The following is a 25,789-nucleotide window of genomic DNA, read 5'->3' as shown; positions in this document are numbered from 1 at the left end:
ACTTTACACCCCCACTGTGGGCCCCGCTTACATCAACATGCCCACTTCATCAGCAGCCAGTGTCCCTCCATGTGTGATATGATCCCACAGGGACACACTGCCATGGGCACATTCTCACAAGTGACAGCAACTGTTGCTGACACTGTGTCATCATGCATTTTCCTGTCCTGCTTGTTGTTTCTCTTCACATCAAATGAACAGTGGAAGTCATCTGTCATCCTGAAAGTAACCATCATGGTGCAGATGGTTACTTGTAACTCAAATTACTTGTATTGAAATGTCATTAATGTCTTACACCCCTTTTTTGTTACTTGTTCTTAATAAAGAAAAAATAGCACTGTAAAATTAAACTATAATGTAAATACAATATATAAACCAAAAACTGGTTTTAACACGTCACTGATGGTGTAGTGGTACACTCGCCTGACTTTGGTGCAGGCAGCGTGGGTTCAGTTCCCACTCAGTGACGGTGTGAATGTGAGTGCCAATGGTTGTCCGTGTCTATATGTGCCCTGCGACTGACTGGCGACCAGTTCAGGGTGTAGTCAGCCTTTCGCCCGAAGTCAGCTGGGATAGGCTCCAGCGTCGCGCGACCCTAACCAGGATAAGCGGTGTTGAAAATGGATGGATGGATGGTTTTAACACACATACGTAACAGAGGTGGGACCAAGTCATTGCAAGGCAAAAGTAAGTCTCTAGTCTTTGTCCTCCAGTCCCGAGTCAAGTCCCAAGTTGAGACAGGCATCTCCTAAGTTGAAGTCTCAAGTCCTACACTTTAAGTTTTGAGTCCTTTCGAGTCATTTTACCATCAAAATAAAAATCCATCCATCCATTTTCTATACCGCTTATCCTCAATATGTTCACGGGCATGCTGGAGCCTATCCCAGCTGACTGTGAGCGAGAGGCGGGGTACACCCTGAACTGGTCGCCAGCCAATCGCAGGGCACATAGAAACAAACAACCACTCGCACTCCCATTCACACCTACGGGCAATTTAAAGTCTTCAATTAACCTACGCTGCATGTTTTTGGGATGCGGGAGGAAACCGGAGAAAACTCCACACAGGCATATATATTTATATATATATATAGATGTATATATTCATATATTCTTGTGATACTCCCTAACAGGTGCGTACGTGGGTGGGCGCCCAGCCATGGAGGGTGACTGCCTCAGCTGTATGAAGTACCTGATGTTCATCTTCAACTTCCTCATCTTTGTGAGATGATAGATAAAAAGATAACGATAAAAAAAAACAAATAAAATTGCATTGTAATGCACACTTAAATACCGAGTATGTGACTGCCTCTCCCAGCTAGGAGGCTCATTCATGCTCAGTATTGGTGTTTGGGTGCTGGTGGACCCGTTGGGCTTCAGAGAGATCGTGGCGGCCAACCCCCTGCTGTTCACCGGGGTCTACTTCATTTTGGCCATTGGAGCAATGCTGTTTCTGCTCGGCTTCCTGGGCTGCTGTGGGCCCATCCGCGAGAACAAATGTCTGCTACTTTTTGTGAGTCTCACTTTTTTTGTGTGCACTAAAGTTAGAATATTTGAAGTCAAATAAAAGAGGATTGTAGCATAACGTACTGACTGGTATTTAAACATTTCACGGCTGTTTATTAGCAGGTACAGATAGAATATGATGAAGATTTATTCATGGACATTGCTTTTAGAGTAACCCTTAAAACATGTACAGTGTTCTCCCACTATAACCATGGTTCATCTAGCACAATCCCGCTATATTGCAGATTTTCCTATTGTTTTTTTTGTTTTTTTTAGATGTACAGTGGAATGAAAAAGTAAGTGAACTGTAAGGCTACGGATTCTCCAAGAGATAAAGTCAGGTCCATAGAGTGTCAGATAAAGACTTGCAGAAATCACTGCCACATGCCAACATTTCGGTTGACAAATCTACCACACATAAAACATTAAACAGGAATGAGGTTCATGGGAGAACACCAAGAGGAAGTCATTGCTGTCTAAAAAAAAAAAAACAGTGTCGTATCTTTGACATTTGTTCAAGAGCACTTGGATGTTCCACAGCACTACTGGCAAAATGTTCTCTGGACAGATGAAACTAAAGTTGAATTTTTGATGGTGGCATGGCGCAAGCTTGCCCATATTTGCCGTTGGTTGCTAAGTGACTAAACACGAAGTAGCCTGGTGCTTTTTCCCGACGTAAAGTAGGCCGCAGCTCGGGAATACGTACAGGTCACTAAGGAGTTGAAGATGTGATACAAGTGACTATGCTGTGTTTTATTTTAAACTAACATTTTTATTGTTAAAAATGCTAAATGCTCACACATTTCTACACTTTCAACCAACCTTGTACATTCAAAGTAGTGGAGATCTCCGTCCATCGCTGTGCACATTTGTCTTTTGTTCCAGCGCTCAAGACAAGTGGGACACTGCATTAATATTTTTTTTTACCCCTCCTGTTTCTACATGCTGTTTTTGCCAATTGCATTAAAAATAAAAAAAAACAAGAACATCACAATGGCTTTCTGAGAAAGAGGTTTACAACTCACAAAAAAATTAAGCACTTACATAAATGTCAAATTATCTGTGGTTGACTTAAAAACCTTAATTGTGTGATAATTTAGTGGTTGATAAACTACTTCTCGCCTCACCCATTCAACACAAAAGTCTGACTTTTATTGTTACCTAAAATCGCAAGACCTCTGTTCGTCAGACATGCCACTGTATGTCATGGCTTTTTTTTTTTTTTTTTTTCCTGTTTCCTGTTTGACTGCTTTTTGTCTTCATGCATTAATGACTAAAGATATTTTATGATGAGGATGTAAAGAATGAAACCAATATTATGCATTCCACATAACATGCTGTTGTTCATGACAAAGATATGTGCATTTGAACAGGTTTTTTTTCAGGGTGTCAACTGACTATCACTGAGACATAGTGATACAAGCAACAAGACATTCGACTAATGTAAAGATGCATTGAAAATGTGCAAATGTGTTGGCAATTTCCAGAGGCACTCCTCACGCGCTTAAAAATATTAAATTACATAAGACCAGTTTGAGACAGTACAAGAATGCCATCTAGAGGAGTTGAGAAGGTTTCAATCTCACAAGCATGATGCAGGTTTTGTTTCATACTGTCTGTATGAAACATTGATGAAATAAAGCATTTGTTCAGTGTGATCCTAGTGTTTCAATAGAAGATAGCACTCAATGGGTAACATGACTTTTTTTCCCCCCTGACTATAGTTCTTCATAATCATTCTTTTAATCTTCCTGGCTGAGCTGGCAGCTGCCATCCTGGCTTTCTTCTTCAGGGAGCATGTAAGTAGTAGTGGTAGTCTTTGGATCAATTCACTTTTACGGAGAGCAGTGAACAAAGAGTTCACGACACTAACTACACAGTATATACAGTATGTATACATTGGTCGTGTATATATAAATGTATAAAGTGTTTGAGGTCAAGTCGCCAAGTATATTTGTTTTGTTTGGTAATCAGAATCAGCTTTATTGGCATGTTGGTATGTGACAAGACACACAAGGAATTTGCCTCCTTGTGTGTCTTGTCTTGTAACCCATTCCTGTTACTTTTTGTCTGCTCAGTTAACCAGAGAGTATTTCACACGGGAGCTAAAACACCACTATCAAGGTTATAACACCACTGAAGTCTTCACCTCTACATGGAACACCATCATGACCATAGTACAGCATCTTTTTTTTTTTAAATCACCTTTTCAATTAGTCTACTTTGCGCTCAACCGTCCCCTGTATTTCTTGATTGCAGTTTGACTGTTGTGGTGTCAGTGGCCCTGAGGACTTCGATGTGGGTCTCTTCAGGCTCCTCAACCCCCACAAGATGACCCCTGATGCTTGTTGCCAGGGGAGCAGCTACCAAGGACACATGGCGCATGTCAGCATGTTGCAGTGTGTCAGTGGAAACCCTGCCTTTCAGAACAACAAGGTCAGTGTATAGATACTGTTTGTCAGTGGCTTCTGAGACAATGGGGAGTATCTGAAATGAAGAAGAAATGGTACAATACTGGCGAAATGATGATAAACAGCATTTGAATGTCTCTGCTTAGCCACTTTACCTATTTTATCTATCAATCTGCAGCTCTCAATAATTTTATAATTACATAGAATTAAATCAAAGTGTTGTTCCCAACACGCCGGCACAGTGGTCGACTGGTTAGCACATCTGGCTCACAGTTCTGAGGACCCGGGCTCAAATCCGGCCTCTCCTGTGTGGAGTTTGCATGTTCTGCCCATGCCTGCGTGGGTTTTCTGTGGGTACTCCGGTTTCCTCCCACATCCCAAAAATATGCGTGGTAGGTTGATTGAAGACTCTAAATTGCCCATAGGTGTGAATGCTTGTTTGTTTGTATGTGCCCTGCGATTGGCTGGCATCAAATGCCTATAGATGCCACAGGATGGTGGAAAAGGCCTTCAAATGGAGAGGATAATAAAAAAGGGGTTGTATGATGTCTCAAGGAGTACAAATGATCAGAGTGACTAGATCCAGAGGGGTGTGTTTAAGTTGTAGAACACAGACACACGTATTCCGTTTGAATTTATTTACAAGTAGTCTATTTACTGTGGCCTGTAACAACATAGGTCAAGAATAATCAGAAAGTCTTCAACTCAGGCGTTAACATTGACAGCCCGCAGACCAGAGAAAGAACGAAAAGACCCATAGCAGGGGAGGGAGAGAACAAAAGATAACAGCAGGAAAGTAATGCGAGTTAAAGTTCAGAAATGACCGATAAAGGAAGAGAAAACTGGGAACAAATGTTGCTCTCCAAAATAATTAAAATAGAACGGCCAGAGTCATTTTTGTTTCGAGGATACTTTTCAGTAGGAGCCTCCCACTGAGAGCTCTTCATAAACGGGCATACATGAGTAACGGCATTATAAGACAAAACATAAAAAGTTTTCAGAAAACATAACCTCTAAAACTGTTTAATTGTTAACATTTCATTCATTCATCTCCCATATCGCTTCTCCTCACTCAGGTCACGGGCGTGGTGGAGCCTACCCCAGCGATCTCTGGGCGAGAGGCGGGGTACACCCTGAACTGGTTGCCAGCCAATCGCAGGGCACATAGAAACAAACATCTATTCGTAATCACATTCACACCTATGGGCAATTTAGAGTCTTCAATTAACCTATCATGCATGTTTTGGGGATGTGTTTCCCACCGTGCCGCCCTTGTTAACATTTATTAAATTAAAATATGTAAATTGTTTGAGACTTCATTGTTGTGTCGAGACGCTAAACAGAAAAGGGGAAACTCAAATGTTTAAAGTTAAGCACTTTATTTGAACACGTATAACTTTCATTTGTAGTAAATGAGAGAACATTACACAGTTGTACTCATTGATTTGATAACCTGGGAAGCATTTTTAAGATGTGTACCATTCTTTAAAGACAACCTGAAGAATCAGACAAAACACATTCAATTATATTTTTAATGGGATTCAAATTAAACTGTCAGGCATTTCAGAAAAGCACAATCATTAAACAAAACATAACCCTAAGGAAAATAACGAGATGGTCCTTGTTTAGTCACCTGTCAGAGTTGAAAAAACAATATTTCACAAATTCTGCCAGGGTATGTAAACTTATTAGCACAACTGTACATATCAGCAGTCATCCGTATTTGTTTAGTTCTGTGTTACTTGACAGTAATAAATGCCAAAAGGTTTTTGTATTGTATTGAATTAACTCAATATGTCTGAAGTATTGATTGATGTAAATAAAATGACTAGGCTACTTAGATATATATCACAATAAATAGACACTATATGATCTTCCAGACCTTTGCTTTAAGATTTTTATTATTTTTTATATCTAGGCCTATTTAAATTTCTGTCGAATACCCCTGATTTACACAATGTTGAGCATTATAATAGTTATTTTTTCAAAATACTAGTTTTTCTGTAAATCGTGTTTTTAGTTCTTTATTTTACCTTGTTGTTGCAGTTGTTAATTCAGTAAAAAAATATAGAAATGTTACTTCTAATATTTGTTTTAGTGTTTATATAATTTTTAAAAAAGTACTAATAAGAATACTGTTAAAATAGCGGATCGATAAGCAGTATCTTAAAGAGTATTAGTATATATATATATATATGGTATATATCTTTTCACTTTGAGTGTTCCCTTGCACAACATAGCATGGAGATTTAAGAGCCGCCAGCAAAACAGGACATCGCAAATGCAGATGAACATCACAAATTAAACCTAACAAAACAACAAGATGCCACAAGGTGGCGCCAAATTTATACTTTGATTGGTTTGGCCTAAGTAAAACAAGAGCCAAGAGGTGAGTTCTTCAGCAAATAGATAGGAAGATAGGTTTACCCCAAAAATAGGCACATTTTTGAATGCCAGACTGCGACTATGTGGGGGTTACCTGTAACTCTTTAGGGAATTATGCAATGAAATTATGTGCATTTCACATTTCCCCCCCAGAAATTATTGTACTAGAGTACATTAATAAATGGGTGGATCTCATAATGGATTAATATTATAAAATGTATACAATTGATAAGCTAGTATCATTTTGTTATATTTAGTATAATTTTTATCCATCACAAACCTGGTGAGCGAAATCACGTGCTTGACTTTCACAAGCACCGGTTTGGAAAGATTTAATTTTATTATTATTAATTGGTTTTGAAAGATTAGGACATTATATGGAAAACAAATAAACAAAATTACAGTATGCAGGAAAATAATATAACTCCTATAGAGTTTAGCTGAGCTTTTTAAAAAATAATTATTATTATTTTCATTATTGCAGGGTTGTTACTCTGCAATGATGGATTACTTTGAGATGTACATTTACACAGCAGGAGTGCTCACCATTGTGGTGCTGACAATTGAGGTACGTGTTCTCTCCATAACAATACTGTTTGGTTTCAGAATCCAAACAAATAATATTCATCCATTTTCTACAATGCTTATTCTCATTAGGCCCGCCCCACACCGAGTGATGCGGCCGAAAGCGATTGAACTGGATAACCATGAAAAAAATATACTGTGACTCGGACCTGCAAATTGGGCGATGGTTTGGCCCCTGCACTTATAGATATGAACACTAGATACGCCAGCAGTATAGCAGCTAACCGGCATGGCAATGTAGCAGCCATGTTGGAGAGGTCGACGTGCCCATAGAAGGCAATGCACAAACAATGAAACCAATTTTGACATTTACTTTTTTGTCAACACCAAAGTGTATACAATCAATGTACAATATTTTTTAAAAAGTTTTTTTTTTAAATTTACATGTGAAAGGCCCTTCCAGTTCCCTTGTCGTAATTGTACAACGTTTTACGCAGCCGTCTCCGGAACAATGTACTGGCATCCTTGGTTTTCTTGCCGTCCACACACATGGAATGCGATGCCCACTTTGACCTCCGTAGTTTAGCGTCGCCGTCAGCACAGAGCTCAAAATGGGCATGTCGTATCTACCGATACATATCTGTGCTTGCACACGTACCACGTTGCACACGAGCTGCAACAGAAAAACTGTGACCGCCGGTGTTCTTTTCAGAAAACACTTCTTTTTGACGCACCACATATACTAAGTGAATGATTTTTTTATTGGGAAAACAACATGGCGCAATTGAGGAAACCGACAAGAAATAAAAGGACAGAGTGGGGATACAGTATTTTACAGGCTATTGCCAATGTCCATCCATCCACTTTCCGTACCGCTTATCCTCACTAGGGTTGTGGGCAAGCTGGGCTGTTGGGCAAGAGGCGGGCTCGACCATGAACTGGTCGCCATCCAATCACAGCGCACATATAAGCAAACAACCATTCGCACTCACATTCACACCAAGAGGCAATTTAGAGTCTTCAATCAATCTACCATGCATGTTTTTGGGATGTGGGAGGAAACCGGAGTACCCGGAGAAAACCCACGCAGGCACGGGGAGAACATGCAAACGCCACACAGGCGAGGTTGGATTTGAACCCGGGTCCTCAGAACTATGGTGTGCTAACCAGTCGTCCACCGTTCCGCCGTGTTGGGAACAACCCAAGTAATCCATACATACAAAGAAAGTAGAACAAATAAGATCAGAAATTAAGTTGTGTGTAATAATGTGAAATGACACAGGGAAAAGGTATTGAACACATGAAGAAAAAAGGCATGGAAAGCCAAGACAACACCTAAAATCTATCAATAATCAGCCCCTTGTCAGTGCAAATAAATATCAGCTGGTTCAGTCCTAATTGATGGCCTACAAAAAGGTCTCATTGCCAAGGTGTGAGTCAAGACAGATCTCATGATGGGTAAGAGCAAAGATCTGTCTCAAGACCATGGCAAACTTATTGTTGCAAAACATAACGATGGCATTGGTTACAGGCGCATATCTAAGCTTCTGTATGTTCCAGAGAGCACGGTTGAGGCCAATTTTCGTAAGTGGAAAGCCAATCATACCACCATAAATATGCCTCGATCAGGTGCTCCTCGTAAAATTTCTGACAGAGGAGTGCAAAGAAAAATCATAAGAATTGTCCAAGAGCCAAGGACCACCTGTGGAGAGTTTCAAAAAGACCTGGAGTTAGCAGGTACTGTTGTCACAAGGAAAACGGTGACTAATGCACTCTGCCGCCATGGCCTGTATGCACGCTCACCACGCAAGACCCCATTGCTGAAAAAAAAGCATGTCAAAGCTCGTTTAAAGTTTGCTGAACAACATTTGGACAAGCCAGTTAAATACTGGGAGAATATAGTCTGGTCGAATGAGAGCAAAATTGAACTGTTTGGATGCCATAATGCACACCATGTTTGGAGGAGAAATGGCACTGCACCCTATAAACACCATACCAACAGTGAAGTTCGGAGGTGGGAACATGATGGTGTGGGGCTGCTTTTCAGCAAATTGTACTGTTAAACGTCACATTGTTGAAAGAAAGATGAATGGGCAAATGTACCGAGACATTCTTGACAAAAATCTGCTGCCATCTACGAGAATGATCAAAATGAAACGCGTTTCAAAGAAAAAAAAATAAAAATTAGAATGGCGCAGCCAATCACCTGACTTGAATCCAATCGAAAATCTATGGAAAGAACTGAAACTCAAGGTCCATAAAAGAAGCTCACTGAACCTTCAAGACTGCTTGTGTGGAGGAATGGGCCAAAATCCTACCAGAGCAATGCATGCGACTAGTTTCTCCATAGAATAGGCGTCTTGAACCTGTCATTGCAAAGAAAGGATTACATGAATGCCACTAGTGCCTGTATTTCTGCACTTGAACATGTCTGATGTCAAATTTGTTGTCAACTGAACCAGATGAAATGTTTCACCCCACAACACAAATACCACGCGGCAAATATGTGTTCTCAACTATCACATAACACTTGAAACATTCGTTACAGGGATTAAAGAGGATGGGCGTGTGACAATGCAAAGCGGGAAAATGGTCTCGTTATCTTAAATCCAATAATTAATATTTTATTCCACTGGGTTTAAACCACGAAATAATCCTAAAATGGAAAAGTAACATTCAGAGGCGGTCCAGGTTCCCTTTTGGTGCCGAAGGTAGTGGGAAAGGAAGGGGGGGGTAAACCACCCCCTTTGTTTCGCTCCGGCCATAAAAAGGCTAAAAAGGCCGGATATACGTTCTCTCGGAGTCAGCTCTTGCCTCGTCCGAGTAACTTGCCAAAGCCAGGACGCCCCACCTCACCACGAGGTGGCGAGGACACATCGGACCATCCCCGACTGGAGAGCATCCTGCAAGCGCTCCGAGCTACCCTTTTCTGGGGCCTGAGTACACCCCGTGGGGACGGAAGCAGGCACCACGCGTCCGCTCCGAACTTCTCGCGAGCAGGGACACCCGGGCTCCGGTCGTCCTGCCTGGGAACTTTTTGTGCTCCCTTTTTCCTTTTTCTTCCTCCTTTCCGCCAAATCCACCTGTTCTCTGTGGGGACCGGGCCGGCCGAACACCCGGAAGCTCGACCTGCCTGCCTCAATCGTGTTCCAGACACATAAGTCCAACATCGCGGTCTACTAAAAGTACACATTAGTGCATATTTGGGTTTAAATTAACGAGAACAGGAATCCCCAGCTATATGCATTGTCACTACACGCTCATTCCACCCTCACATCACAAGTCAGTTTCGTTTGCCAATGTTTGTCTGTCCTTTGTTTTGTTTAGTTTTCCTGCATTATTTCCCTTTTGTAGATTCCCCATGTTAGATCTCATAAAATTTTCTATAAATGTTCACTACCTGCATTGTTGTGTGTGGTTGGGTGCAAGGAAAGAAAGCTCTGGCCGTCTTGAACTCTTTATCAAAATTTCAGAAAGTGTAGCAACCTTCAGATTAGAAGACTGATAAAAAGGTTTCTCGTCACTTTCCCTAAATTTTATCCACATAAAAAGTGACGTGGTGCCCCTTTTACTAGATAAAATAGCTTGATTTATAACGCTGTAATCTAAAATTATGCTAAACCGGAAGTAACGCAGGCGTCGCTTCCAGCTCATTCTTTTCTCCTAAATTAATTACATTTTTATTTAACCCATATATGTTTCAGTCATTTCACATTATTACTCATGACTTAATTTCTTAGCCTATTTGTTGTACTTTCTTTGTATGTATGGATTACTTGGGTTGTTCCCAACATCTGGTGACATGTTCATGTCAATACCACCTTTGGAAATGTATTTAGTGAGAAAAATGGTGACCATGTTAAATACTTATTTCAGCCGCTGTATACACAGTGGAACCTCGATAGAACAGATTAATAGGAGCAGGGGGTGGCTCTCATATTACTGTACAGTACAAAATTATTGTTTTGTAGTTTTAGCCTAAAACGCTCAGTATAGTACAAAGTTATTGAAAATAAATATTTAAAAAAGCTTGAAAATGTTTCATATTTTATCCAAACTTACCACGCTGGTGTGCTTGGTCATGGTGACATTGTAGACTCATTGTACAGTACTCATCATAGGTGAGTCGCGTTCATGAGCCGCCAGAAATTCGTGTGCTTCCTAGTTCCAAATCCATTGCTAAAGGCGAACGGCTTGACAAATAAAAACTGTTACTGCACCAAAAATAGCCTGTTCCGGACTCCAGAGATTTCTGTTTTGTATTCCTCATTTAACACTGCCACAATGCAGCTCTTTCTCTCTGTGCTGCGAGTCTATACACAATAGACAATGGAAATAACCATCATGACATCGCTGCCACGTCACTGCCCAACATTCAACATGGCCGCCACGTAGGCACGGGAGGCACATCATTTGGAATTGTATCTATTTTTTTGTATATCTGTGACCCAGAAATCATTCCGTCAGTCAAATTCTCTGACAGCACAGCGCCAGTAAACAACAGCGGCTTAACAGACAGATTTTGTCAACGGCAGTTTAAGTGACAAATGGAAACTATTTTTGTACACATTGTGCAGTCCCGACGGTCCCTTCTATCCGTTATATCGGGGTCCGTTTTTTCGAGGTTCCACTCTGTGTGTGTGTGTGTGTATAATACTGTATTAGTACAGCTTGGCGGCAGCTGGCTGGATCTTGCTTCATACCTGGAAACTGCGATGCAACATGGCATTTTTGATTGGCTGTTACATCTGTGATCCGATGGTCGGCCACTCATAAAAGCTCGTAGCAGCAGGAACCCATACACTACGCCACAGTTCAGTTGGGTTCGGACGCATCACTCTGTGTGCGGCGGGCCTTGAGCTCGCAAGTAAGTTGGAGCCTATCACAGCTGACTTTGAGCAAAAGGTTGGGTACACCCGCAAGACACATATGTGACGGATGCCGGATTGCGCAGTGCAATTAGGAAAACCAGACTCCTCGGAAAAGCACACAGTGGCGTCGCTGGTTTGAGCCCAAGGAGTATTCCAGCAAGCAGGTTCACCATGCTCTTAATCTAAACCCGATCACCTTGAGTTTAGCTCGTTCACGGCCACAAGCAAAATACATCATCAAAGGAGCCCCAGTATGTCGATTCATAATGGAAACCGATAGAAATATCACTTACTTTCCCCTTGGAATTGGAGGTGCTAACGAGGACGTTTAGTGATATGAACATCTATTCCTTTAAAAAAAAAGGAAGGAAAGAGAACCAATTCATGCAAAAGTGAAAGTGGAGGTTTCATTACTATTTGACGCACTGACTTAACATTTAATCGCACATTAAATTGCAGCATATAGGAATGTATTTATAATGAAATGTTTTTCATTTATGGGCATTCTGGTGTCTAAAACGGATCTAGACAAAATTTGTCCCAATGTCAAAGCAAGTCGTGTGAGATTAGAGATACAGTATATGGCCGGAGAATGTTATGAAGATACATGACTGACTTGGATGAAAAGCTGTCCGATCAGAAATTAGTCTGGGAATGCCAGCAGATCATTTTAGATTTAGTTGTGCTTCAAAGTCGATGGGATTACAGAGAAACAGACAAGCCATGTTTACTTAAGGAGGGAGGAGACCGGTAGAAAGTCAGGATTTTTGATGACATTAGCTGCTAGCAAGCAGGTCAGGGTCACAGAGTCTGTTACCACGGTGACTTTTTGAAACATACTGATCAGGCTTTCCCTCATCTCAGGTTCAGCTTCCTCTGAGTTTTCACATACAGTAAACTGGTTGCCGGAATACCCCCAGGTGTGGCTGGACGGCGAAGGATCGCCACCGTTACACATAGACAAATAAGCATACACACTCACATTCACACCTCAGGAGAATTTAGAGCAGACAGATAATACACAGGTCGTGTAGACGTGTTGTAACTCTGTCCTTTGGCTGCCTTGCTTGGCCAGTTCGCGCTTGTAAAAGAAGTTTTAATCTCAATGATGCTCATCTGGTTGAATGAAACATTTAGGGCAGTCTTTGCTCATCCAGTCAGATTTTTGATGTGGAAAATCAGGTTCAGTGGGACTGCATGGATTTATGGCAAAATGTTGGTCCTTTTCATGGGACTGAGCTCTGTTTTTCCCATTCTCCCTGCAGCTCTTCACCATGGTGTTTGCACTGTGTTTATTTCGAGGCATCCAGTAGTGCACACAAGCTGAGGCACATGCCAAGCACTGCAAGGGCACTGGCTAAAGGAAGACACAACTGTAAAATATGATGTGTGTATTTGTACAGTGATTGTCTGTGTGTCTCAGTGATATTGTGATGTCATTTTGTAGTTGACATCGGGTAGTGGCTCGGCTTTGGGCATAGGAAGTATTACGTGACTATCTGCAGTTTTTACTGTAAACTCAACTAAAAACAAACTCAACTCCGGAATACAAAGTGAACTGCAGATAGGATTCAACCCACTGAAGTGACAAACGTCCAGGAGGATGTTCTGTGAAGGACATTGGAGACAAACCCACACTTATCGACCTCGGTTCAGCCTCGGTGGTGTTTTCAGCACAACACACTTCAGGCGTCGTGCAGCAACCTCGCACTTGTGAAAATGATATTGAAATGGCTGCTGTTGTATGCCTTGTGGTGAGTGTGATGCTTGTCAACTGAAGTTGTAGGTTACGTCATGATAAATATGAGAGAGGCTTGAGGGATGTGTCAGGCATGTCTTGTACTCTACTCTAAGATGGTTTGTTATTTGAATGAAGCACAATGAAACTGCTTCTAATGTAAACTCTTTATGTTTGATATTTCACACTTACTCAGGTCCAAGACATGCTTCGTGAACAATGAAGAAATGTATGTTTGATAATAATTCATTTGATGAGTCCTGGCAGGGTAAAGTGCAGAATAGGTTGTGTATGGACATTTGTAAATCCATATGAAGTTTGTGTCCAAATATTCAGGTATTAAATGTTTTTTTGCTACAATTCTGATAAAACTGTAAATTGTCCAGATGAACTAGATGGTGAAATGTGTGTCAATATACATGACCTCTGAAGGCCTGTGTATCTTTGTGCAGGGTGTTATAAATACAGTACTGTATTTTCAAAGGCCCTGTAAAAACAAAAATCAAAACAAAAAAGTACCCATATTGTATAAATGTTTAAACTGTAAACGATTGCAACATTAAACTGATTTGACTGAGCGGTTTCTTTAATTCTATAAGCGGAATAAGGAGGGAATTAGCACAATCAATAACTAAACACACAAAAACAGCAAAAACACAAAGAATGGGATCAAACACTTGATTTTATTTGAGATAAGCTTGTGGAAATGCATAGCTATGGTCAGGTAGTCCTAATGTTATGGCTATATTTCAAGTGATATGCAACAAGAGAGCAAATAGAAATCAATCAATAAATAAATAGAGATTTTAGTTGGACAGCCACATTAGCGTGGTTGCGTTGGATGATTCATATTTCTGGGAGTGTTTTGATGCTTGGTTACCATAGATTCAGTCAATTTGCTCTCATGAAGCTTGTAAACTGATTCTACACAGTAAAAACAAAAGTGATAGATATCCCATTAACTTTGCACTCTAGCTGTTTGGTTCTCATAATATTCCTCATAGAGGTGATATAGTTGAAACGTTTGCCAAATGCAGAAAACGTCTTTTCAACAGACTTGGACGGCTGCACTCCTCTTTGCTTTCACCCTTTTACACTTCATTGGTGAAGGTAGGTTCTGGGACACAAACTGCACTTTAAACGTTCTTTGTTTTGTGTTCTGGCGGCACGGTGGACGACTGGTTAGTACATCTGCAGCACAGTTCTGAGGACCGGGGTTCAAAGTGTGTGGAGTTTGCATGTTCTCCCCGTGCCTGCGTGGGTTTCCTCCCACATCCCCCCACCCCCCAAAAAAGAAAACATGCGTTGTAGGTTGATTAAAGACTCTACATTGCCCTTAGGTGTGAATGTGAGTGGAAATGGTTGGTTGTTTCTATGTGCCCTGCGATTGGCCGGCGACCGGTTCAGGGTGTACCCCGCCTCTCGCCCCAAGATAGCTGCAATAGGCTCCAGCGCGCTCGCGACCCTTGTGAGGATAAAGCGGTACGGAAAATGGATGGATGTTTTGTGTTCATATTTTCTCAACATTCTTCTGTTGGTCATTGAGTGGACTTCATTTGGCTCTTATGTGAAAATTCATTAAACACAAAAAAGAAGCTCAAAAAGTCATCTATTTGTAGACCTGGTCCACAAAATTCATGCATCGCACGTTCCTACTATTGCTATTATGGAACAAAAAGGCTCATTTTAAGTACAGTAGAATTTGTTTTGAAAGAACAACTGATCTCACCATGTCCTTTTATTGAGACTTTATATATTATCCATGTTGTTTTCTGTCTGCAGGTAGTTTTGTCAAAGTGCTCTGTCAACCAGGTCAGCCCATTACGCTGTTGTGTGTCCATTACCATGACAACACCCTCGCCTCTCAGCTGTCTGTACAGTGGAGGAGTCCTCACAATGAGCTGCTGTGTCACTACATCAAACACAAGGCCTTCCAGAACTGCACAGTCGGCTACACCATCAGCGACACCAGGAGCGGCATCACGCTCACCATCCAGCGGGTCAAAATGAAGGATTTGGGGAGTCACGTGTGTTCTGTCAGTAAACCTCACGATTTCTCCGACCACACCATTGAGCTGGCCATGGTGAAAAGTGAGTCAGACTGATTTATATTCCACAACAAGGTAGGTAGGTAGGACAATTGTGACTAACGAGGCACTGTCTCTCACCAGGGTCCATCACCTCTGCACCTCAGAGTGGGTGGAGCCGCTCAAGTAAGAGTGCATGAAGCAGATATCGTGTAGACCAAGGGGTGTCCAAACCTTTTCTTCCAATAGCTACATACAAAATAAAAAAAATCAAAGTATGCAAGGGTCACTTACATTCTTCACATTTTATTAACACACTAAGACCAGTCCATCAGTGTAGGTCATGATATGATTGGCATTTGTGTTATTTTTAATGTATATATTAAAAAAAAAAAAAAAAAAAACAGGCGATAAAGCAAAAATTCAAAGATTTTTCAGGATTTAGGGGTGGCTAATGGTCCTAGAGTAGATCCACCCCAGCACTGTGGAACAGCAGAATCACATCTCAACATGCAAAACCAAAACGAAAGCAATATGTACTAAGCTGATCTTGACACGGTGCGGAAAGTGGAGCAAACAACCATGATTCATGCTATCTGCATGCTGCAATTGAATTATCTTTATTTATCAAGCATTACAAATGGAAAACGTGTTACTATTTCAGTTTAAGCAGTTTCTTTGTGTTTTTGCAATTCTACAAAAGCTCTTTATAAAATGTATACATTATTAGTAGTAGTATTAGAAGTAGTAGTCATGTCTTACTGAATGACGTGTCATTAGTGGCGAAACAAGTAAGTGAGACATAAGAACGAATGTCTTTTCTTTTCCTGCCTTTCCGCCCAATGAAGACAGTAAGTACAACCCCAATTCCAATGAAGTTGGGACGTTGTGTGAAACAAAAATAAAAACAGAATACAATGATTTGCAGATCATGTTAAACATTTAATTGAATACACTCCAAAGACAAGATATTTAATGTTCAAACTGATAAACATTATTGTTTTTAGCAAATAATCATTAACTTAGAATTTGATGGCTGCAACATGTTCCAAAAAAGCTGGGACAGGTGGCAAAAAAGACAGTTGAGGAATGCTCATCAAACACCTGTTTGGAACATCCCACAGGTAAACAGGCTAATTGGGAGCAGGTGGGTGCCATGATTGGGCATAAAAGGAGCTTCCCTGAATTGTCAAATCATTCACACGCAAAGATGGGGCGAGGTTCACCTCTTTGTGAACATGTTCGTGAGAAAATAGTCGAACAGTTTAAGGACAATGTTCCTCAACGTACAATTGTAAGGAATTTAGGGATTTCATCATCTATGGTGCATAATATCATCAAAAGGTTCAGAGAATCTGGAGAAATCACTGCATGTAAGCGGCAAGGCCGAAAACCGACATTGAATGCCCGTAACCTTCGATCCCTCAGGCGGAACTGCATCAAAAACCGACATCAATCTGTGAAGGATTTCAACACATGGGCTCAGGAACACTTCAGAAAACCAATGTCAGTAAATACAGTTCGGTGCTACATCCGTAAGTGCAACTTCAAACTACTATGCGAAGCAAAACCCATTTATCAACAACACCCAGAAACGCCGCTGGCTTCTCTGGGCCCGAGGTCATCTAAGATGGACTGATGAAAAGTGGAAAAGTGTTCTGTGGTCCAACGAGTCCACATTTCAAATTGTTTTTGGAAATTGTGGACATCGTGTCCTCCGGGCCAAAGAGGAAAAGAACCATCCGGACTGCTATGGACGCAAAGTTTAAAAGCCAGCATCTGTGATGGTATGGGGCTGTGTTAGTGTCAATGGCATGGGTAACTTACACATCTGTGAAGGCACCCTTAATGCTGAAAGGTACATACAGGTTTTGGAGAAACATATGCTGCCATCCAAGACTGCCTGCAGTCCTAACCTGTCTCCTGAAAATGTGTGGCGCATTCTGAAGCGTAAAATACGACAACGGTGACCCCGGACTGTTGAACAGCTGAAGCTGTACATCAAGCAAGAATGGGAAAGAATTCCACCTTCAAAGCTTCAACAATTAGTGTCCTCAGTTCCCAAACGTTTATTGAATGTTAAAAGTAAAGGTGATGTCACACAGTTGTAAACATGACCCTGTCCCAGCTTTTTTGGAACGTGTTGCAGCCATAAAATTCTAAGTTCATGATTATTTGCTAAAAACAATCAAGTTTATCCATTTGAACATTAAATATCTTGTCTTTGTTGTGTATTCAATTAAATATAGGTTGAACATGATTTGCAAATCATTGTATTCTGTTTTTATTTATGTTTAACACAACGGCCCAACTTCATTGGAATTGGGCTTGTAGTATAATGCACGTTAAATGTTCATTTTGTAAATGCCACCGGCCACTAAAATAAAAAATGAATGTGGGCCTCAAATGGCACCCTTGCCCGTACTTTGGGCACCCCTGACTTAGACTATGTTGTTTCCAAAGGAATACTATAATACAATATTCACTTAAAGTGAAGCTTTTCCTGCACCAGAGTTAAATCCAGACTAAGCACTAAAAATTTTCATATTTCATTTCAGGTCCAAACTGGAGCCTCATTCTTCTTCTCATTGTTTATTTGGTTGTCATCTAGTTGACAAACAGCAGAGATCTGCATGTACATTTTCTTGGACATTACTGTATATGCAAGTATAAAAAAAAATAAGAGTAGTACAGAATGGTTTCCGGTGTTGTGAATACCTTTCTGACAAGCTGTGAATATAAAGGTAATGTAGGTTTTATATCAATGGCAATATGTCCATCCCTTTTTTTAAAATTATTGTTGTTGTTTTTTAAACCATTTATCCTATTCAGGAGCAGGTGACACGGAAAAAAAAAAACTGCATTCCTCAAAATAAACTTTGCTTTCTGCCAGTGGTGTCGTTCGACCTATTTTGGGGGTGGGTGTGGGGGGGCTTCAACTAACATCAGAATCAGAATCAGAATCATCTTTATTTGCCAAGTATGTCCAAAACACACAAGGAATTTGTCTCCGGTAGTTGGAGCCGCTCTAGTACAACAGACAGTCAATTTACAGAACACTTTGGAGACATAAAGACATTGACAAAAAACAACAACAAACAACAATTGTGCAAAAAGATGCAGAGTCCTCAGTTCGAATGGCTAATATCGCAATAGTCCGGTGCAATGACCATTGTGCAAAGGGCACTGAGACTTCAAGGAGTGTATGCGGTTTAAAGTGACGAGTACTGCGATAATCTGGGACAATGGTTGTGCAAATGTTACAGATACTCCTCAATCAGTGTGCAAATGGAGCAGATGCTACTCTGGCATGAGTGGCCACTATATGCAAATAGTGCAGCACGGCGAGACAACTACAGTGAGTGCACGACTAATACATAATACAGAAATGTGACAACGAACTCAAGTCAAAAAATTGCCAGCTTGTTGTAATGGAATTGTAAGTTAGCTGTTCAAGAAGTTGATTGCAAGAGGGAAGAAGCTGTTGGAATGTCTACTAGTTCTAGTTTGCATTGATCGGTAGCGCCTACCTGAGGGAAGGAGCTGGAAGAGCTGGTGACCGGGGTGGGGAGGGTCCGAGAGGATTTTGCACGCCCTTGTCTTAGTTCTGGCAGCGTGCAAGTCCTCAAGGGTGGGTAGGGGGGGTACCGACAATCCTTTCAGCAGTTTTGATTGTCCGTTGCAGTCGGAGTTTGTCCTTTTTTGTAGCAGCACCAAACCAGACTGTGATGGAAGAGCACAGGACTGATTCGATGACCGCTGTGTAGAACTGTCTCAGCAGCTCCGGTGGCAGGCCGTGCTTTCTCAGAAGCCGCAGGAAGTACATCCTCTGCTGGGCCTTTTTGAGGACGGAGTTGATGTTGGTCGCCCACTTCAGGTCCTGGGAGATTGTAATTCCCAGGAACTTGAAGGTCTCGACGGTTGACACAAGGCAGCTGGACAGCGTGAGGGGCAGCTGTGGCGAAGGATGCCTCCTGAAGTCCACGATCATCTCTACAGTCTTGAGCGTGTTCAGCTCCAGGTTGTGTCGGCCGCACCACAGCTCCAGCCGCTCCGCTTCCTGTCGATATGCAGACTCGTTAAGCCGTCCTTGATGAGGCCGATGACAGTGGTGTCATCTGCAAACTTCAGGAGTTTGACAGTCGGGTTCGCTGAGGTGCAGTCGTTCGTGTAGAGAGAGAAGAGCAGCGGAGAGAGGACACAACCTTGGGGCGCCCCAGTGCTGATGCTCCGTGTGGATGAGGTGGCCTCCCCCAGCCTGACCTGCTGTGTCCTGCCCGTCAGAAAGCTGTAAATCCACTGGCAGATGGCAGGTGAGACGCTGAGCTGGAGAAGCTTGGATGAAAGGAGTTCAGGGATGATGGTGTTGAACGCTGAGCTGAAGTCCACGAACAGGATCCTCGCGTAGGTCCCTGCACTGTCGAGGTGTTCTAGGATGAAGTGCAGTCCCATGTTGACTGCATCATCCGCAGATCTGTTCGCTTGGTAGGCAAACTGCAGGGGGTCCAGCAGGGGACCTGTGACACTCTTGAGGTGGTCCAGCACAAGACGTTCAAAGGACTTCATGACCACAGATGTGAAAGCGACAGGCCTGTAGTCATTCAGACCCGAGATATCATTATTTACTTAAATATGGTCATAAATATATGGTTTCCCTCAAATTCATAGTGTGGCAGAGAACCCTTGTCGTTATTCAATCCATTCTACTTTATCATATGCTGTAGATAATGTCCTAATTACTAAAATTCCAGTCCATGTTTTCCTTGTGACCTTGCCTGCATTAGTACCATGAGGATTCCCACACTGGACACGCACTGCTCTAACATTTCTGGTTCCTGGACACGCCCTAGTGTACTATGATTGGCTGCTGTATCCCTGTAGAAAACGCCCTACTGCTTCCAGATGGGAAAAGATGTATGTTCCCACTAACCTTAGCTCCTAAACCACCTTAAGCCCCCACCCTTGCCCTAAACCTAACCATAACAAACCTTTTGATTTATTTCGTACAAATGTGAAACAGAACATGTTTGGGATAGTCATTTTGTTACATCAGCGTAGCCTGATGCAGGAGCCAATCAGAGTGCAGCGGAGGCGTGTTCTGCCTGGAAACTAAGTGGGAATCCGAATAATGGCACCTGCCTGCTACACACAACGCTGACTAAAAGCAGCATGAGGAAAAGAATGTGAAGTATGGACATAAAAGTTTTCAAGAAAGTAAGTCATCATCACTAAATAAACACCCAGCTAAATACGGTAGCCCTGAAGTGCAAAACACAACAGCAAATAACTAAACACAAATTTTAAAAAAAACAGAAAAAAAAACCAACAACATCGAATAACGGAACAGGCGGCACGGTGGACGACTGGTTAGAGCGTCAGCCTCACAGTTCTGAGGTGCGGGGTTCAATCCCCGGCCCCGCCTGTGTGGAGTTTGCATGTTTTCTCCGGGCACTCCGGTTTCCTCCCACATCCCAAAAACATGCATTAATTGGAGACTCTAAATTGCCCGTAGGTGTGACTGTGAGTGCGAATGGTTGTTTGTTTGTATGTGCCCTGCGATTGGCTGGCAACCAGTTCAGGGTGTACCCCGCCTCCTGCCCGATGATAGCTGGGATAGGCTCCAGCACGCCCGCAACCCTAGTTAGAAGCGGCTCAGAAAATGGATGGATGGATGGATGGAATAACGAAACACAACGGCAAATGAAAAGACACAACGCCATTAAGCTACCCGAAAAGGTAGGTACTGGTTGGGGATAAGACTGATCGCTGATTGGACGAACCTACAGGAAGAGGAAGGTACTGGTGAGGAAGCTAAGACTCATTGCTGATTGGACGAGAACGATGACTTGATTGGAACGACGCCATCTACGCAACCCAACCTCTTTTAAATGCGTTGTCCTATCCCCGACTAGTACTTACCTCTTCCGGTAGCTTAATGTCGTGTTTTTTCTTTTGCTGTTGTTTTAGTTAGTTATTTCCTGTTGTGTTTTTTAATTTGCTGTTGTGCTTTTTTAATTGCTGTTGTGTTTTTAATTTGCCATTGTGTTTAGTTATTTGCTGTTGTGTTTTGCACTTCAGGGCCACCGTAGCAGTAGAAAGTCCCATGCTACTACTAACTAGCTTGTCAATTTTAGTCTGAAATGCATTGTGAAGCTCCTGGCTCTTTACTTCAAGATGAAGGAGGTTATAGAGTGAACTTTATTCGTGACTTCACACCATCCAAGTGTTTCCCATAGCACTGGAATTTATTTGCGGTGACAGGCACCCGACGACTGGCCCTTTGCGCGTTGATGTTTACAACCCAAAAAATAAATACATAAAAAATAAAAACAATTTAAAAAAAAAGAGTAAGATTAACATTTTAATAGACGACTGGACTTTTCATGGATGCTAATAATAAAATACATTTCACAAACACCGAATAACAAGAAATTTGACAAAAAAATTACATTCACTCACTTAAATACAAATATCCATCCATCCATCCATTTTCTACCGCTTATCCGGGTCGGGTCGCGGGGGCAGTAGCTTCAGCAGGGACGCCCAGACGTTCCAAGGCCAGCCGAAGGATGTAGTCTCTCCAGCGTGTCCTGGGTCGTCCCCGGTGTCTCCTCCCGGTGGGACATGCCCGGAACACCTCACCAGGGAGGCGTCCGGGAGGCATCCGAATCAGATGCCCCAGCCACCTCATCTGGCTCCTCTCAATGCGGAGGAGCAGCGGCTCTACTCTGAGATCCTCCCGGATGACCGAGCTTCTCACCCTATCTCTAAGGGAGAGCCCGGACACCCTGCGGAGGAAACTCATTTCGGCCGCTTGTATCCGGGATCTTGTTCTTTTGGTCACGACCCACAGCTCATGACCATAGGTGAGGGTAGGAACGAAGATCGACCAGTAAATTGAGAGCTTCGCCTTTCGGCTTAGCTCTTTCTTTACCACAACGGACCGATACAAAGTCCGCATCACTGCAGACGCTGCACCGATCCGCCTGTCGATCTCCCGTTCCATTCTTCCCTCACTCGTGAACAAGACCCCAAGATACTTGAATTCCTCCACTTGGGGCAGGATCTCATCCCCGACCTGGAGAAGGCATGCCACCCTTTTCCGACTGAGGACCATGGTCTCAGATTTGGAGGTGCTGATTCTCATCCCAGCCGCTTCACACTCGGCTGCGAACTGCTCCAATGAGAGTTGGAGGTCACGGCTTGATGAAGCCAACAGAACCACATCATCTGCAAAAAGCAGAGATGCAATACTGAGGCCACCAAACCGGACCCCCTCTACGCCTCGGCTGCGCCTAGAAATTCTGTCCATAAAAGTTATGAACAGAATCGGCGACAAAGGGCAGCCTTGGCGGAGTCCAACCCTCACCGGGAACGAGTCCGACTTACTGCCGGATATGCGGACCAAACTCTGACTCCGGTCGTACAGGGACCGAACAGCCCGTATCAGGGGGTTCGGTACCCCATACTCCCGAAGCACTCTCCACAGGACTCCCCGAGGGACACGGTCGAACGCCTTCTCCAAGTCCACAAAACACATGTAGACTGGTTGGGCGAACTCCCATGCACCCTCGAGGACCCTGCCGAGGGTGTAGAGCTGGTCCACTGTTCCACGGCCAGGACGAAAACCACACTGCTCCTCCTGAATCTGAGATTCGACTTCCCGACGGACCTTCCTCTCCAGCACCCCTGAATAGACCTTACCAGGGAGGCTGAGGAGTGTTATCCCCCTGTAGTTGGAACAGACCCTCCGGTCCCCCTTCTTAAAAAGGGGGACCACCACCCCAGTCTGCCAATCCAGAGGCACTGTCCCCGATGTCCCCGCAATGTTGCAGAGACGTGTCAACCAGGACAGCCCCACAACATCCAGAGCCTTTACGAACTCCGGGCGAATCTCATCCACCCCCGGGGCCCTGCCACCGAAGAGCTTTTTAACTACCTCGGTGACCTCAAACCCAGAGATAGGAGAGCCCGTCTCAGAGAACCCACACTCTGCTTCCCCATGGGAAGGCGTGTCGGTGGAATTGAGGAGGTCTTCGAAGTATTCTCCCCACCGACTCACAACGTCCCGAGTCGAGGTCAGCAGCGCCCCATCCCCACTATACACAGTGTTGGTTGTGCACTGCTTTCGTCTCCTGAGACGTCGGATGGTGGACCAGAATTTCCTCGAAGCCGTCCGGAAGTCTTTCTCCATGGCCTCACCGAACTCCTCCCATGCCCGGGTTTTTGCTTCAGCGACCACCAGAGCTGCATTCCGCTTGGCCAGCCGGTACCCATCAGCTGCCTCAGGAGTCCCACAGGCCAAAAAGGCCCGATAGGACTCCTTCTTCAGCTTGACGGCATCCCTCACCGTCGGTGTCCACAAACGGGTTCGGGGATTGCCGCCACGACAGGCACCGACCACCTTACGGCCACAGCTCCGGTCGGCCGCCTCAGCAATGAAGGCGCGGAACATGGTCCACTCGGACTCGATGTCCCCCGCCTCCCCCGTAACATGAGCAAAGTTCTGTCGGAGGTGGGAGTTGAAACTCCTTCTGACAGGGGATTCTGCCAGACGTTCCCAGCAGACCCTCACAATACGTTTGGGCCTGCCACGTCGGACCGGCATCTTCCCCCACCATCGGAGCCAACTCACAGCCAGGTGGTGATCAGTTAACAGCTCCGCCCCTCTCTTCACCCGAGTGTCCAAGACATGCGGCCGCAAGTCCGATGACACGACCACAAAGTCGATCATCGAACTGCGACCTAGGGTGTCCTGGTGGCAAGTGCACGTGTGGACACCCTTATGCTTGAACATGGTGTTCGTTATGGACAATCCGTGACGAGCACAGAAGTCCAATAACAGAAGACCGCTCGGGTTCTGATCGGGGGGGCCGTTCCTCACAATCACACCCTTCCAGGTCTCACTGTCATTGCCCACGTGAGCATTGAAGTCCCCTAACAGAACAATGGAGTCCCCAGCGGGAGCGCTCTCCAGCACCCCCTCCAAGGACTCCAAAAAGGGTGGGTACTCTGAACTGCTGTTTGGTGCATTGGCACAAACAACAGTCAGGACCCGTCCCCCCACCCGAAGGCGGAGGGAGGCTACCCTCTCGTCCACCCGGGTGAACCCCAACGTACAGGCGCCGAGCCGGGGGGCAATAAGTATACCCACACCTGCTCGGCGCCTCTCACCATGGGCAACTCCAGAGTGGAAGAGAGTCCAACCCCTCTCGAGAGGACTGGTACCAGAGCCCAAGGTGTGTGTGGAGGCGAGTCCGACTATATCGAGTCGGAACTTCTCGACCTCACACACCAGCTCGGGCTCCTTCCCTGCCAGAGAGGTGACATTCCACATCCCTAGAGCCAGCTTCTGTAGCCGGGGATCGGAACGCCAAGGTCCCCGCCTTCGGCCACCGCCCAGCTCACACTGCACCCGACCCCTATGGCCCCTCCCACAGGTGGTGAGCCCATGGGAAGGGGGACCCACGTTACCCTTTCGGGCTGTGCCCGGCCGGGCCCCATGGGTGCAGGCCCGGCCACCAGGCGCTCGCCTTCGAGCCCCACCACCAGGCCTGGCTCCAGTGGGGGCCCCGGTGGCCCGCGTCCGGGCAAGGGAAAACGAAGTCCATTGTTTGTCGTCATCATTAGGGGTCTTTAAGCCGTGCTTTGTCTGGTCCCTCAACTAGGACCTGTTTGTCATGGGTGACCCTGCCAGGGGCATAAAGCCCCAGACAACTTAGCTCCTAGGATCACTGGGACACACAAACCCCTCCACCACGACAAGGTGACGGCTCAAGGAGGGGTAAATACAAATAAATTAATGTAAACTGTAATATCACTTACCAAATAACTTAAAAGGAAATTTCAATGAAAAAAAACAATGGCTTACTGAAATAAATAAACAAGTTAGGTAACAAATCAAAAGATGTAACAAGTGTTACATTTTCTTGCAGCGTTTACACTCTTCACTGGTGCATTGAATTTTACATGGCTTCCTAAAAAGATATTGCAAAGCCTTTTCAAAATTTAAGTCCACAGGATCATGTCCACTAGATATTTTGAAGCAGGCGGCCAGGTGTTCTCCTTGTAAGCGATTGCAGAGGTCTGTTTTCACCTAAGGATTAATTTAAAAGATCACTGTAAAAACTCTGTATTCATTGTTGAAAAGCATGTGAGCGAGATGTTTGGTCCTTGTGGTGTTCTGTGGTGATATGCCGGCCAGTCCAAGTACTAGTCTTTTCTGTAAACTTCTGGTCCAAACTCAACAAAGCCCTCCTTCCTGGGCCTTTCTTAGCTGTAGGCTTGCGCATTCTGCACAATCGACAAAACATCCCTAAAATGTAGCAA

At 43.8% G+C, this 25,789-nt stretch overlaps 1 protein-coding gene across 5 annotated transcripts; it reads left to right on the top strand.

Annotated features, from left to right (window-relative positions):
- Positions 1–1,148: 1,148 nt before the first annotated feature.
- On the top strand, positions 1,149–18,311 carry LOC133466257 (tetraspanin-18B-like). 5 transcript variants are annotated; one of them, XM_061749783.1, is made up of 8 exons: positions 1,149–1,219; positions 1,316–1,510; positions 3,228–3,302; positions 3,582–3,680; positions 3,763–3,939; positions 15,302–15,524; positions 15,605–15,646; positions 18,019–18,311. In XM_061749783.1, exons 1-8 carry the CDS (start codon positions 1,157–1,159, stop codon positions 18,069–18,071), a joined length of 927 nt encoding a protein of 308 aa, XP_061605767.1. In that variant the 5' UTR covers positions 1,149–1,156; the 3' UTR covers positions 18,072–18,311. The 5 variants fall into 5 exon arrangements, with proteins under 5 accessions (XP_061605767.1, XP_061605785.1, XP_061605776.1 ...); XM_061749801.1 differs by lacking the exon at positions 3,228–3,302; XM_061749792.1 differs by lacking the exon at positions 18,019–18,311 and having other exon boundaries at positions 15,605–15,816.
- Positions 18,312–25,789: the final 7,478 nt, after the last annotated feature.

This window comes from Phyllopteryx taeniolatus, chromosome 2 (genome assembly GCF_024500385.1).
Source record: "Phyllopteryx taeniolatus isolate TA_2022b chromosome 2, UOR_Ptae_1.2, whole genome shotgun sequence".
Taxonomy (NCBI): domain Eukaryota; kingdom Metazoa; phylum Chordata; class Actinopteri; order Syngnathiformes; family Syngnathidae; genus Phyllopteryx; species Phyllopteryx taeniolatus.
The sequence above is the reverse complement of the archived record's forward strand: the minus strand, read 5'-3'. Positions and strand labels throughout refer to the sequence as shown.